Source organism: Fundulus heteroclitus, chromosome 9 (assembly GCF_011125445.2).
Source record: "Fundulus heteroclitus isolate FHET01 chromosome 9, MU-UCD_Fhet_4.1, whole genome shotgun sequence".
Taxonomy (NCBI): Eukaryota; Metazoa; Chordata; class Actinopteri; order Cyprinodontiformes; family Fundulidae; genus Fundulus; species Fundulus heteroclitus.
In genome coordinates, this window is record NC_046369.1 from 19,208,942 (window position 1) to 19,225,075 (window position 16,134).

The 16,134-nt window shown below is 39.4% G+C and overlaps 1 protein-coding gene across 5 annotated transcripts; it reads left to right on the forward strand.

Moving 5' to 3' along the window:
* nexn (nexilin (F actin binding protein)) lies at positions 1-14,901 on the forward strand. 5 transcript variants are annotated; one of them, XM_036141178.1, is made up of 15 exons: positions 1-139; positions 2,593-3,001; positions 3,114-3,305; positions 5,595-5,679; positions 5,766-5,914; positions 8,202-8,399; positions 8,482-8,655; positions 8,846-9,034; positions 10,085-10,276; positions 11,764-11,814; positions 12,018-12,212; positions 12,450-12,672; positions 13,398-13,594; positions 13,703-14,066; positions 14,219-14,901. In XM_036141178.1, the coding sequence occupies exons 2-15, from the start codon at positions 2,642-2,644 to the stop codon at positions 14,230-14,232; spliced, it is 2,583 nt and encodes an 860-aa protein (XP_035997071.1). In that variant the 5' UTR covers positions 1-139; positions 2,593-2,641; the 3' UTR covers positions 14,233-14,901. The 5 variants fall into 5 exon arrangements, with proteins under 5 accessions (XP_035997071.1, XP_035997070.1, XP_035997069.1 ...); XM_036141177.1 differs by lacking the exon at positions 14,219-14,901 and having other exon boundaries at positions 12,450-12,671; positions 13,400-13,594; positions 13,703-14,187; XM_036141176.1 differs by lacking the exon at positions 14,219-14,901 and having other exon boundaries at positions 2,598-3,001; positions 13,703-14,187.
* Positions 14,902-16,134: the final 1,233 nt, after the last annotated feature.

The following is a 16,134-nucleotide window of genomic DNA, read 5'->3' on the forward strand; positions in this document are numbered from 1 at the left end:
AGCAGCCAGTAGGGTCTGTGCAGACAGTTGTCCCACCTCACCGACGGTCTCACTGCTCTGACTTTTACTTCTTTGAGTTTTCATTTACAAAAAGGATTTTTTTAAAATCAGAACTTGAGGACTACAGCACATTGAGAAGGTAAAACTTCCCTTATTGTGTGATTAAAAAAAATGCAGTTTCGTCATAAAGCGGGAGTAAAGGGTTATCTATCAGGCCTGTTCATGGCTGACTGGATTTATTAGCTGTTTCCAGCCTGTATGAAGTCTTCTGTGTTTTGGTGAATTATACTTTTTGTCATTTCCCCACACGCACTCACTGCAAGATCCACAGAAAGCTTTACGCTACAGGAGGAATAGCACTGTAATCTTTCTGTGTAACATGTGTGTCAAACTCATTTATTTTTGTCATGAAATCTTGTGCCAGCTGCGTTCAAAAATAGGACAGCACCTGCTGAAACTAAAGTTTTTCCAGTTAGCACAATTTCCTTCCGTTAGTAGTGCGTTACCGTAAAGATATTTACTCTGGTTATAGTTTAGATTAATTGGAGATAATTGATTTTCTTCTCTGCTCAATAAAATATCTAGATGGTTTGTAATTAGGAAGTTGACTGGGTATATTATGTAATTATGATTCAGTAAATTTTAGCTCCACTACCAGCATGTCACAGGATGCTTTAAGAAAGGTCATAACACACATTTATCAGTTTGTGCTCCTGGGATTTGTCTGATTGGAAAATCCAGGAATGTCAACTGAAAGACAATACAAATGAGCCAGTAAGGCTTGAAAAAAAAAGAAAAATTATTACAGAGAAAGCATAGATGCTCTTTTTATGCTACAATTTAAATCTCGAAAAACTCATCCTACTCGAAACTACGGCATTTTTTTCATGGAGACTTAAAACATGAATAAGATCTGTATATGTATCTAGGTTGAGTGAAATATGGTGTTTTTACTTTAGATTGCGATGCAAAACTTGGTAGAGTCTTCAGAAGCGGATCCTGAACACACCTTCTTGGTTTACAACGGTCACGCCTGAAAACTCTCGGCTGTGTCGCTGAAAAGGCTGCAGTTTCTGATAAGAAGCATTGTGTCACAGTGAGATCATCAGATCTGAATAGAAAAGGTATTTGTGGATGCTGATAAACAGCAACAGTTTTAAGGTGGGATGACTAACAGTCCCTTTTGTTGACCAAGTTGTCGCGCACTGAGCCTGGCCATTTTGTGGAGGGTCCTTTGGGCGACATGTGGGTGCCAGCTTGATCTTTGTCCAGCAGCCTATCACTCATCAGAAATAGCTATGATCACATGTTCTGGGTGCATAAGTGGGCTATAAATAGGAGTCAGCAGGTCTTCATGGCACTCTTTCTCAATAGGATGAGAAGCAGAACGGCGCTCTTTGCCTAAAAACTCCGCTTTGAAGTTGATGGTATTTGAAAAACTACCAAAAACTAACCGGCAAGAAGTTACAATATCCTTTGGAATATTAATATTACATAGATGCTTTTTATTAGTTAAAAACTGTTAAAAACTGTGATGCAAAGATGCAGCAATGAAAATCTAATTGTATTAAGAAATAATACTAATTATCAGCAATAATTAAGACAACCCCTGAAACGTTCAAGGAAAGAACTCGTCATGTCGTTTATGCTGATTATCGAAACCAACAAAACAAAAGGAAATTATTTTAATTTTCCAGATGAGCGTATTAATTGTATAAAACCCTTCAATTCAGGTAATTCATATAAAACCAATTCACAATAAATGTCATCTGAAGGCACTACGAAAGATAAACAGTAATTCCTGCATGTTTATATGGGATCCAGTTTGGCTCAAATAAATCCCGATCAATCTAAATCGCTCTATTAGAGCCTGATCGTCTTAAATATAACATAATACAGTCAAATCCAGTTAACCATTCAATCCGAATTGGTAAAAAGTGATGTATCTATCTGATTACACTGAGTCATTGAACTTGCAGCAATTCCTTTTCCTTAAGGAACATTAAGTGACAATGGAAAGGATTCACTACCTCTTAACAGGAAACCTTCAGCAGCTCGGTTCAGTACGAATGTCCACTCACCATGACAGGCTGGGGGATGAAGGGAGACACAGCTAGAAGCACTGAACCAGGAATACTTTATAAGGAAAAGAGAAACGAGGAGAAGCTGTTGGTAGCAGATCTGTTGGTGGCATTGTCCAGCAAAGAGATACAGTTAAACAGCGGCTTTTGGCCAGGTTTGCTTTCTTTAGTGAAGAAAAACAAAGAGTGTGCATATGGCTGCAGCTCGGTCAGCTGCTTTCTTAAGGTAACAGACAGCAAAACATGAAAGCAGTGAACCAGGAGTACTTTCCATGGAATGCAAAACAAAGAGTACATATAGTTAACGGCCGCAGCCGCTTTGTATGACTATGTCTGGAGGAGAAATGCAGATAAACAGAAGCATTGAACTAGGAGACATTTTTTTATGGAAAGAAAAACATATAGACAACACAATTATTCGTTTTACAAATACATTTATTTGCGGCAACATACGATATATGTTTCCAATAATGTTCACTCAACTATGGCTAACTTTCCTTTTGGTTTGCAGCTCAGGCCATAACAAACCCTGTTTGTCAACTTGTCATCGTGGCACAAACATGACCGAGGTGGCGCAGGTTACCGCTGTGGACGCTCACGGCGTCGAAGAGGACGTACATGACAACGAGCACGACATGAGCACCGGAGACGACTCGGAGGAGGAAATGAGACAGGAAGAAAACGATGAGACGGTCAGTGATGCTGAAGACAGAAGCGAGAGGACACCGGAGGGCAAAGACAAAAAAGCTCACAGAATGAAAGACATAACGAGTGAGGAGGCTGAGACAAGACAACTGAACGGCGTGGAGAGCAGACAAAGTGAGAAAGACGAGGCTGTTAATGGGGTCTCAGACAATAAGGAACAACAACAGGAAACAGAGGACTCAGAGAACATGTCTGATCTGGCTTTTAAGAAAGAGGTAAGACAGGAAGATGGACGAGCAAGATCATGTCATTGTACTCTAAAGAAACTGACTAAAATCTGACTCAAAACATCGTTTTTTATCATTTCTGTCACTGTAAAAACCGTAGAAGCTCCTGAGGTCCAGGAAGCTTGTGGCCAGAAGCTACGTGCCCAAGCTGAACAAAGGAGACGTGACGACCAAGTTTGAGGCCATGCAGAAAGCCAGAGAGGAGCGCAGCCGGCAGAGGAACAGGGAGGAACAGCAGAAGAGGAAGGATCAATACGTCAAGGAGAGGGAGTGGAACCGCAGAAAGCAGCAGGTCAAAGAGAGACAAACGGCACTAACCTGCGGCTGTGATCTGCATGGCATGATGGGGCATGATGGAGGTGACGAAGCTGCCAGTCTGAGTGAGAATCTAGAGTTTCATCCAGAGCACTGCGGCACCACTCACACTGTTTTTTTTTTTTACACTCACAATCACTTTTAATAACTAGTTTAAGCTTTACGTTTCTGCCTGGGTTTGCTTTGGTTCTTATTTAATGTCTTTAAAATCCTATTAATGTTTATTAAAGCACTGAATCATGAACTAAACAGGAGTTATACTGACCTGCACAAAACAACTTAACGGCTAAGTTACCCTTTCAAAAATGTTATTACTTATTTTATGTCAATTCTGTTGACCTGCTTTGTACAATAATGTAATACCAGAACGATTAGTTATTCAAACATATCTAAACCTTCAATTCTAGGATAATTTGATTGGGACATTTTTTTGAGTGTGTGAACAATCGTTAGGGAATTTACATTTCTCCCATTTTTCAAAATGGAAAAGTTTCAAACAACTTCAGCATATTTAATGAATGCCTGAAACTCAAATACAAAGAAAAACAGAGCTAAAAATAATTTATAGTGCATGAGAGCGCTTTTAATGCCTATTCAGAAATATTTGTGAGAAATTCCCTTTTTCAGTAGTTCTCTCCAATCACCATCCAATTTTGTGTTTATCACAAATTGAAGCATCTATTAGAGCCTCGCAGATGATGGTAAAGGAGATATACTGTTATTTTATGTTGTTTAAATCTTGACACGCCATCAAGTTAGTATCTTATATTTATCCACATGTTTTATCTCATACCACTACCTTTCGAGAGGAAAAATGCTCCTGGGGCACAGGGGTTTGGGGAGGTGCATGGCCACCTGTCTTACATGCGTCATAACTGTGTAAATATACATTTGGATGAGGAAAGGACGAGATTTAGGATGCAGCAACATTTATTTATTTGTTTCAACAGAATTTGTTGTGTTTTCATACTGCACTAGTTTTTAGAGTCCATCAGTCACTCCCAGTCCCAGCCTCAATGGCCCTGTAAGCTGTGTGAATGGTGGGATAAAACTCCTGCAAATTCTGTTGTGCCTTTTGGTTTTTCTGTTAAAACACGTTAAAAGTGTATTTAAGTATTTTCAGCTCCACCCTGAACAATATTCTCTGTGAAAACAGAGAATATTGTTGCAGTTTTCTAATCTCTGGTGATGTGCATCTTGTCAGAGGGAGCTTTCACAGTTTATTGCTGAAAATGGTAAAACATGAGAGGTGACATGTTTCTGGCTGCTTCATCAATTAGGGCTAATGGATGAAGTCTTTAATTTCAGGCTTTTTCCTACTTTTCTGTTTCCAGACCGTTCAATAACTAAACACAATATAAAATGTTGTGAAATTGCAATGAAATCCAATTATTATTATGTGCAATTATTTTCACAACCTTGCATGTTATTGTAATAATATTATTTCAGTTTTTATTGCAGATTTTATTGGTGTGGTATACATCCTTTCTTCTGTTTTAGCCTTTTATGATTTTTTTAAAATCCATTTTAACTGAGTTTGTGAAGCTGCCTAGGTTTTAATACAAGTTTTTTTTATATTACTGAAAAAAAATCCCACTCAATAATAGTTAAACCCAATAAGCATAGATATATTTATATTTCCTCAAGTCAAAAAATGTCCACAAACAATACCAAAGTGAAATTAGTTGCTCATTTGCTCATGCAGTTTTATAACCAGAGGATGATAAGAGGATGGATGTGGTAGTTAGCTACAAAATACCTGAGTTACACACATATAAAAAAAAGAACATTTAAATGAAGAGAATGAATGAAATTTAGCTCCACAACAAATTAATGTTACTTTAACTTTCAAATGACCTTCATAATGTTGGAAATGTCAGCTACAGTAATGACCAAAGTAAAATCAATGATAGAGAATTTCAGGGTGAGCAGCTCTTCCTCTTGTCCGGCAGAGGTAAAATAAAAGCAGTGATACGGTGTTATGTGAGTGGATTACTGGTGATAAGCAGACACAACAAGCCTCCTGTAGACTGCCGTGCCAGAGCTTGCCAGGCCTGGACACCTAGGTTCATCTCCTATTTGTGCCGCTACACTGCGGACCAATCAGAGGCCCACGGACAGGTCACATGACCCTGATATTAGCAGGGATTTGGCCCTTATTCTTGCTGGGACCAGTATGGCTCCTGAGTGGCAGAGGAGATGATCCCAGCTAAACCTTAACCTCACCACACTCTCTCTCTCTCTCTCTCTTTCTGATCTACTGCAGATAAAAGAACTACTCGCTTCCAGTGATGAGGAAGAGGAGGTGAAACAGAAAAAGGTGGAAAAGTCCTACGTCCCCAAAATCACAGGTAAGACACGCGGAGGGATGCTGTTGTTGTTGGGGAAACGAGGCGATAGGCTGAAGGCGCTGTGTCTTCCTGTGCGGTGTAACCAGGTAGTGTGAAGGGCAAGTTTGCAGAAATGGAGAAACAAAGACAAGAGGAGGAGAGGAAGAGGATGGAGGAGGAGAGGAAGAAGCGAGAGGCCCAGGACAACATGGAGAAAGCCAAAATCAAGAAGGAGCTGGCTCAGAAAGCTGCTGAGGTCAGTGATCGTGGAGCTAACTGCTTGTAAAGAGTCTCCTATCTTATTGAGAAGCATGGCAAACCTGTGTGAGTGGTTGAGCCCTGCCTTTATGTTGACAATGGAGTACTTTCGTCTGTAATGATTAAGGTAATCCTCAGCTGCCACTCGGAATAGTTATTTTAAGTGGCTTTTGAGATGAGAACAGTTGGCAGGGGCTGGATATAGGTCTGAAACCGGACAGTAGCATTGTTGGCAAGCCCAGACTGTTAACTGACAGTGCTTTCAATGTGTCACATGCATGGAAAATGATTTAAACATTTCCAGTTATTATATACAACTTCTCTGGAAGGCTTATGTAAGTATTCTTGTGCCAAATCGGTGATTACAGGCAACTACCGGCTATCTCTGTGCCCTAATACTGCTTTGGTACCGTGTGAATGACATTACCAGAGCTGTAAGGAACAACAGACGGACATTTTTATCAGGACACTCTTACTATAGAGATAACTGAGATATCAAGCTTAAGTTTACTTTATGGAGAGTTATGCCCCGCATCGTAAAGCTGATTTCAGAGTTATCAGTGGGCTATTTTACCGGCAGGAATGAAGTCCTTGTAGGAGCTGTAACTGTAAAGTCTCCTGAGGCAAAGTTACTGTATGCAAGGGTTTGACTGGTGGTCCTAACTTTAGATGATCGCATTCCTCTAAGAATCCCACATTTGTGTTTTATGCGGCCAAAGCTGAAACTCATTTCCTAGGGACCCTAGACCTGCACCTCCCCCTGCTCCTGTTCTTTGGTGCTTGACACAGGCAGTAGCTAAAATAGCCTGCTGAGAAAATGGAAACACGTTAGCAAAGCTGATAGGGGATCAGTTCTGGCTGATTCCTTGCATGTAAACACACATTGCTGTCCCCTGTTGTCTTTCAGCCTTACTGACAAGTGCAGCACTTTGAGGCAATAAAGCAACTTGTATTTTGTCATATCACCTCTCATCTAAATGTATTGTCTTTTCATCAAATGATATTCAACATATTACATCGTATTGTAAAGTTCCTCACATTGCATCGTGTCACATCTTAATGTATCATATTTTATTGTACTGTATTGCATATCACATTCGTCGCATTGTATTATATATTAAATTGTATCTCAGAGCATCATTTAGCAGGGCACGGCATGGTATAACATTTTACAATATTCTATGATATTGTGTGCCATTGCACTCATTCATACATTAAAATGTTTTTTTTTTTTTTTTGTTCTTGCAGCTATTTACAATGTATTTTAACTGAGGAATGCAATTTTTTTTCCAAATTGTTTTGTTCTTTTCATTTTGCTTGTTGAAAAAACATGAAAATGAAAACCAAAATATCTTATTATATAACACATTACAAATTATAGTGGTTGTAAAATATTTTAGGTTAGGCAATATGTTATTTTTATGCTTTGATTTAAGCAATATGTTATTTTTATTGCATGGTATATATATATATATATATATATATATATATATATATATATATATATATATATATATATATATATATATATAAAATTTTTATTTTTTTTTCTTCTACTAACAGTCATACCCAACGTAATGTATCAGGACACCTCAAACTAGACATTGGAGTGATTATTGGGCCAGTAGAAAAAATTCAACTGAAATTTTTTTTTACGATGTGAGTGTATTTGCAAGCTCAGCTCCTTGCCCCTTGTTTTCGAAGCTTGGTTTTTCACGCTTCTCCTTTAAACCATTGGGGTAGAGCTACGAATGAGGTACAAATGCAATTTGGCCATAAAATTTGACGTTATTTCCATTTGACAGCTCAGAATAGGCCCCGCATGTCAGAGAACCTTTAGTTTTTGCTACTGTGTCAAATCTTGAACTAGCTAATGTATAATGGTAATCAGTAAATCACAAGGATCACAAGGAAATATTTTGCAAATGTGTTAAAAATTACTGTATGTGTTCTGTTTAAATGGTCAAAATTCAACATTTTGGAGAACTTTCTTTGCAACTTTTACTCACACCTATTTTAATTAGCCATTTTCTTTCCGACCAACATGATCTAACTGACTCTGCGATCAGGAAAGAACTAGAAGAGAGCTGGCAGGTGTAGACAGCACATGCCTGCCAACTGTTTCCCACACCACCCAGTGACTAAATTTGCTCTAGACATCCTCCCTGTGACTGATTTAGACCCAGCTATCTTAGACTCACACCACTCACCCTTACGACGACCCTCTGCAGTGATGACATTGGCCCTGCAGAGTGCCTCTCAATCACTTTTGATCTACTTTATAGGAAGGAGATGACACAATCCTGATACGCGTGGTTCCCGCGAAGCAATCAAGACCTCCAGGGAAAATCAAGATGAACTTTGAGGACATCGAGAAAAGCCGAGAGGAGGAGCTGAAAAAAAAAGTAGAGGAGGAGAAGAAGAGACGATATGATGAACACAGACGCTCCTTCAGAGAAGCCAAGCGGCGCTCTGTTCAACAGGTACATTTCCTGCACTTTTTAAAACTGTTTATTTCAGCCTCACCATGTGGGCTGATGTGAGGGTCTTCTTAACTTGTATCAGGATGAAGAGGAGAAACCTTCGGAGAAGGTGTCGGTGACTCCTGGAAAGCTGAAGCTGACATTTGAGGAGCTGGAAAAGGAGAGGCAGGAGCAGCGGAGGAAGCAAGCTGAGGAAGAAGCCAAACAACGCCTGCTGGAGGAGAAGAAGGCTTTTCAAGAGGCTAAACAGGGAATGGTAAACAACATACATTCACTGTGCGCTCTGCAAAATTCTTAACTTCTTGTATTGAACTTCCACGTTCACATAGCTAAAACCTCAACTTTAGAACCACGTGCAATAATAAATGTTGTTAAAACAATCAAAATTTAAGTTTAGATTTCTGTTTATACATGTTGAGCAAACTTAATAAATGACATGTCATTAGGAAGAAGATGAAGACATCAGTCAGGAGGATCAGGAGGACAAAGAAGAGATTCGTCCGGGAAAACTGAGGCTGAGCTTTGAGGAGCTGGAGCGACAAAGGGTTGAAGAGGAGCGCAAGAAGGCAGAGGAAGAGACCAAGAGACGCATGGAGGAGGAGAGGAGAGCTTTTGCCGAAGCAAGGAAGAGCATGGTCAATATTGTTTCCTTTTTTGGAAAAAATCTAAGTATATGCATGGTTTTCAGATCTTCCATGGAAAAAGAAATTAGATTAGATTAGATTAGATTCAACTTTATTGTCATTACACAGGTACAGGTACAAGGCAATGGAATGCAGTTTAGGTCTAACCAGAAGTGCAATAGCAGCAATCGCAGGATAAACAATGGTTCCATAAGTACAGGACATGGGTTATTACTGAATAAATATAGAGATGGATACTATTATAGACAGAATTTTACTGATAGATTTGTCCTATGAGTATAATATAAAGATAACTAGTATTGTGAACTAAATTTACAGCTGGATACGTACCGAATATAATATACTGGTGGATATTACTATAAATAGAGTTTTACAGATATGTACAGATATGTATATATAGATAACTAGTATTGTGAACTAAATTTACAGCTTGATATGTACCGAATATAATATACAGGTGGATATTACTATGAATAGAGTTTTATACATATGTACAATAGCATAATATACAGATGATTGTTATTATAACAGAGTTTGCATGTACTATGAATATATGTACAGATGGCTATTACTATAGGCAGAATTGTGAGCAATTCTGCCTATAGTGAGAAAAGAAATGAAAGAAAATTTGTTTCTGAAGGAACAGCCTCAAAATTGGAGGATAGATTTCGTCACTATTTTCTGTGAGCTGAGAATTAAGTGAGTTAAATGTCAGGATTGGCACCATTCCCATAAATTCAGCAAAACATTTTTTTTTTTTTTGCTTTTATTTTTAAACTGCTACATTCTAATAAATTATAATACATTACCTCCAGACAATTTATTAGATAAGCAGGTTCAATTCATATCCAGTAACACACATCCAGTTTCTGATCAAGCAACAAGAAAACAAACAATCATCAATAGAATAAATCAACAGAACGCACCAAAAAAGAGCAAATAAATATGGGAAAAAAATGGATCCATGTAGTAAAAGGGAAATTTCACTCACAGACATTATCAATGGTCAGTCTCTAAAATGTACCTTATATTCCTGCTCAGCTCATAGATGAAGATGATGAAGCACTGATGGCCTTGCTCAACCTGGAGGGCAGCGAGCCTGGTAAAATCTGCGTCAGTTTCGAGGATCTGGAGCGGCAGAGACGCGAGGAAGAGCAGAGAAAGGCTGAGGAGGAGGCGAAGAGGAGACTGGAAGAGGAGAAGAGGCTCTTTGCTGAGGCCCGCAAGAGCATGGTGAGTTCAAGTGACTCAGTGACCAGATTTTTCAGCATGTGTGTGCTGGGCTGGTTGCTAACATGTCAGAGCTTAATCATTGATCAGGCTATTTAACTGTTCATACGGTGATGGTAAGAAGTTTACATACACTCATCATGGGTATTAAAGTCATGATAATTCAGGCCTTTTAATCATGCTTCTCACCCAGTTTTCCATTCTAGACCAATAGTAAGATGTACAACTGCAATTATTTTCAAAACCTAGTACTGATTGCCCTAACCTGAATTTATTGTGGATTTTCTCTAATCCAAACAAGTTCAAATTTACCCACATAAGCTCAATTATGTAGATACAAAATATGTTTTTGGGTTAAACAAGCCTTAGCAAATTGTTTGCAATATATAAAGGTTCTGGCATAATCTTGGATTTCTTTTCAGACATTATATAGCCAATTTAAAATTGCTAGTGTCCCATCATGGGGGTGACCGTCAAACAAAGTCCATAAATGTTTAAGATTCATGACAAGTTCAAAGGAGCAAAAAGCAAATTTTCACCACTAGGTGCGCTGTTGAGCACTGTCTGTAGACCAAAATAAGATGTGTCAACAGCCACACCTCTCTACCTCCCCAATCTAAGCACCACCACAACTCCGATTAAAAATGTAATTTTTCGTCAAAAAAAGAATGACCTGTATGTACAAGGATCACTGTGGGCAGCTTCCAGCAACACAAGTCTAACAAGACTGTAAAACCAACAACAACCAACATTTGACTTCACGCTGCTACTCCCCAGTCCGGAACAGAAAAGCTAGCTCTGAGTCAAACTACAGCTGCTTATTTGCTCTTGAAATCCTCTCCACCTTGGAAACGCAAGGCCAGCGTTAATCCTCATTTTTGTCTCTTTCCTTATCTGACAACTTCTTTGCCAAAGACCAGTGTCTTTTGTGGTAATAACGTGTCCTGATCGTCTTCAGGTAAACGTGGCGGTAAAGAGTTTTATGGGCAAGGAGCGGCTAAACCCTGAGTGGCAGCTGTTCACATGCATGTGCATGCATTTGCGGCCGGCCCGGCTTTTTAAACAAGACAATGGAGAACAACACAGAGAGACGGTGTGTGACATCATACCATATTCGATCCAAAAAGATACATGTAGTTCTTCACAAAACAATTGTTTTGTATTATTTTCTAGCTAAAATAATACAATTTCTCGCTCCTTTAAAAGCCGAACTGTCAAGCATGGTGGTGGTATAGCGTCATGCTGATGGTCTGATTCGCTGACAGTGATCCTGGTTAACTCAAAAAAGGGATGTAGTATTGTGGGATTATCATTTCATCTGTAAAAAAGGAACAAGTTACCTTACTAAAAGCCCCAAATTATTCTGACTTTCACACCCGTGATGGATGTGTGGAAAATTATGACCTTTTAAAGATGTTCTTTATTTTATTCCAAGGGGCTCAAATGATACATCTGTAGTGCTGTTACCATCTCCAAATTATTTCTTTAAGAGCCCTATCCTGGATCAGGAAAAGTCTGCATATGGCGATGAAACAGAAACAGTAAGGTTTATTTTTTTTAGTTTAACCTGTTGATTAAGGAACAATTAAAAAAATCTGGATATTAATGCAGAATAATAACAGGATGCATGCAGTCTGTAAATGCAAAGCGAGAATGGAGCTGCCTTGATGTTACATTACGTCACGTTGTGTTACTTTACGTCATATTATGTGACATCATGTTACGTTACCTCATGTCGTATCAGGCGCTGGAAGATGACGAAGTGATGGTGAAGACTGAGTCCCAGGAGGCTCTGCATCCCAGAAGATTGGAGATAAACTTTGAGGAGCTCCTAAAAGAAAAGGAGGAGGCTGAGAGAAGACGTAAAGCCGAGGAGCGCAAGAAGAAACTGGAGCAGGAAAAGCAGGAATTTGAGCAGCTCAGGAAAGAAATGGGAGAGGTGCGTCTTTAAAATTTAAAGTGGAAACCTAAACTTTTTTTTTCAGATGCCTAAAGTTTGACTTCATATTTTGAACTTCATACATACAAATGTTTGTGAATATGACATCCACACTGGGATCTTTTTGGCCTGCACGTTTGTTTTGTTTGATTTTGCAGAAAGCAATTTGGAAGGAGCCTGTAATCTGCTGCTGTACAACAGTCGTGTCTGCATTTGATTTGTGCTGACATTTTGCAGGATGAAATAAATGAAAGCTCGGATGTCATAAGCAAAGAATACGAGGAGCTGACAAAGCTCAAGAAAACTGGCTCCATTCAGGCGAAAAACCTCAAGTCCAAATTTGAGAAAATCAAGCAGCTGACAGAGGAGGAGATCCAGAAAAAGATTGAGATGGAAAGAGAGCGGAGGAAGGCCATTGATGATGAAATTAAACAGAGAGAAGCTGAGAGGGCCCAGGAGGTAAAAGGATTCAAATGCTAAATGAATAAGTATCTTTTTCTGCAGGATACTCGTTCCTTTGACCCACAATGGTTCTTGAGAAAATACAAAAAGCTCCCATTTGGCTTACTGTGAAGATATGAATGTGTCCTCTGTTGCAAACAAGTTTGTGGGTCAAAAAACAAAAGAGTCCGTCTTCATTAAGTAATCGATCCAATAGCAAAATGTATCATTTAATAGTTATTAGTTAAATAAATGAAGGAATGATTCAATGAGATATGCACCAGAAACCATATGTTCGCAGAGTATGAAAAGGCACTTAACCTTTTAGGTCATTTAAGATTAAGGGAGAGATTTCTTTCAAAAATTACTTATTGCCTTTTCTAAGATCACTATGCTTTTAACAACAGGTAATGATAATGGTACAACATATTTGTAATACCGATTGTTTAAATCACAATATATGAGTGAAATGCAAACAGACATATGCATGTTTCAAGACAGCACCTCAAACACACCACTTCCCCCTGTGACATCATGAAAATAATCCACAGAAATCCACTAGATAAAGAAAGTAATGGACACATAAATACATCTTTCGTCGTAGAATTAGAAATAATCTTGATAAACCAAACTGATCTGAAACAGGAAAGCTTCAGGCTTGTTTTATGTCTGACAGTAATAAGAGAGCTCATGTCTTTAAACTCCACCATCTGGTTTGAACTGTACCTTCGTCCTGTGCCTTTTAGGAGGAGGAGGAGGAGGAGAGAGAAACAACTTCAGCTCCATCAGGTGACACACCTTTCAAACAGAAGGTGGACATGCGGGCCCGATTCGAACAAATGGCCAAAGCCAGAGAGGAAGAGGAACGCAGGAGGATAGAGGAGCAGAAGCTGCAGAGGATGCAGTTTGAACAGCAAGAGATTGATGCTGCCCTGCAAAAAGTACCCACGCCTACCACTGTGTCCTACACGACATGAGGACGAAGCTCAGTTTGGGCTTCATTCGATCTCTGCAGGAGAATCTAACTGTTTTTTGTTTCCTGCTTGCAGAAGAAGGAGGATGACGGCGAGGATGAAAGCAGCATCATCAATGGATCTGCAGCCTACGAAGATGAGGAAGATCACGCGAGGTCCGGGGCGCCGTGGTTTAAAAAGCCCCTCAAGAACCAGTCGGTGGTGGATTCTGAGCCCGTTCGGTTCACCGTTAAGATCACCGGGGAGCCGAAGCCTGAGGTCACCTGGTGGTTTGAGGGAGAGATGCTCCAGGACTGCGAGGACTATCAGTACATCGAAAGAGGAGAGACGTACTGCCTCTACCTGCCAGAGACCTTTCCGGAGGACGAGGGGGAGTACATGTGCAAGGCTGTGAACAGCAGGGGCACAGCAGCGAGTACTTGCATCCTCACAATAGAAAGTAAGACCACTCTGGTGTGACTGCATGCCTGCATGGTGATCTCTCCCCTGGAATCTTCCTCACTCGACAAAATGCATGGCACGCTCCTCTTCCCCAGGAACTCAGGCAGAGAAGCAGATGTCGATAAAAGTTCTTCTGTTTCTGTCTTGCAGCTTATGACTACTGATGCCCCTCCATGTTGGAAAGTTTCCGCCGTTGTTTCTCAATGTAAAACACCATCCGCTATGGTCAAAGGGTAGAGGGAAGGACAGTATGCTTGGCATTCCGAAGACAAGGATACACAGCACATGCGCGCACATAAGCAAGACATCGAGATGTTGTTTACGTATTCCTCAGTGAGAAATGCTGCCCGCCCTGTGAGGATGTTGGATGATACTTGTGCCAAAACAGACAGATTCCTGTTCCAGTGTCAGGGGTCGCTCCGTACTTCAAATGTTTGATTGCTTAGTTCAAGATGCTGTTGATCTGCCTTGTAAATATCAGACTTCATGGTCCATAAACAGCGAAAGACACAGACTTGCTCCCATTCTGAGAGGCAACACATGTCAAGGCATCATTACAGCAGCCGCTTTTCGCAGGAACCAAATCCGTGTGAGCGTCCAAACTTTTATAAGCATAATCTGACTAGAAATTATTGATTGTTAAATGATTTAATTCATCCACCCCGTTTTCTCAGAAATTCTTGATGAAGATGTCATTGTTTATTGTGAAGAACAACTTTTTCTCGTTTGATATTTACATAAAAGTAGGCTAGCTTGAATATTTGTCATATTATATTATAATAGAGAACAAGTTTTAATAAAATAAAAACACTGCATCATGGCGATGTCTTTTAGGGGTTGACTGAAACATTTATTTGTGTGAGTTGAGTTCTGTCATACACATATATATATATATATATATATATATATATATATATATATATATATATATATATATATATATATATATATATATATTGTATAAGAAAATGTTGGAGCATGAAAACTTCATTGGGATTTTAACCTTATAATAGTCCTGGAAAGTACTGTTAGACATTTTTGTCAAGAATATAAATTGCTTGCCCTGAATTTCGGATACCTGGATATCATCTCAGGTTATTTTGTTGATCAGTCGCATTGTAAAACAAACATATATGAAACATATATACTAAATTAATACCATTATAAATGTAATTATAAATGAATGTAGGCAATAAGAGACACAGCTTTTTGCTTGTTTAAAGAAATGCTTAAATTTGCTATACTGCTCATATTTTAATTTAATTCTCTGGATATTACTGAACCTAACATGGAAATTAAGGGATTTATGCTGATCATGGGCTGCACAGTAATGCAGTTGGTAGCAATGGTGGGTTCAAAGCCCAGCCCAGGGTCTTTCTGCTTGGAGTTTGCCGGTTCTCCCTGTGTGTGAGTGGGTTCTCTCAGGGTACTCTGGCTTTCTCCCACAGTCCAAAAACATGACTGTTAGGTGAACAGGTCTCTTCAAATTGATGTTTGTGAAGTGGTGGGTGAATGATTGTTTGTCCGAGAACATTCTCCTGTGATGGACTGGAGACCTGTCCAGGGTTTACTGCGCCTCTCGTATAAAGGCCGCTGAGATAGGCACCAGGCCTGCAGCCCTCCATGGATAAGCGGGTCTAGACAATGGATGGATCAAGAATCAAGAATCTTTTATTGTCACCGCGTGCTACCATGGAGACATTTTTGGGGGACAGACACCGGCTCAGGATACACACAAACAATATATACAGGTAGACACAACAGAAATTGACTTTTTTTTTTTAAGAAATATAGAAATTAAGTCAGTCAGTTGGCTTCCTTGGCCAACCACAATTTCTGAGAAGCCAGGCATGCAAAATAGTCTTTATGGTCTGCTAAGACTTGTACCGAGTTCCCAAAGTCAGTCCCTTTTAAACGATATGATTTACTGTGTTGCATGAATTAATCATTCAGGGCTTCTTTGATGATACATTCATGCCAGCAGTAAGTTCTGTGCAATATTCTTAAACCTTCATATACAGAGCTGTGCAATGAAACATTCCTGATAAGTTAAGGCAGTGCAAATA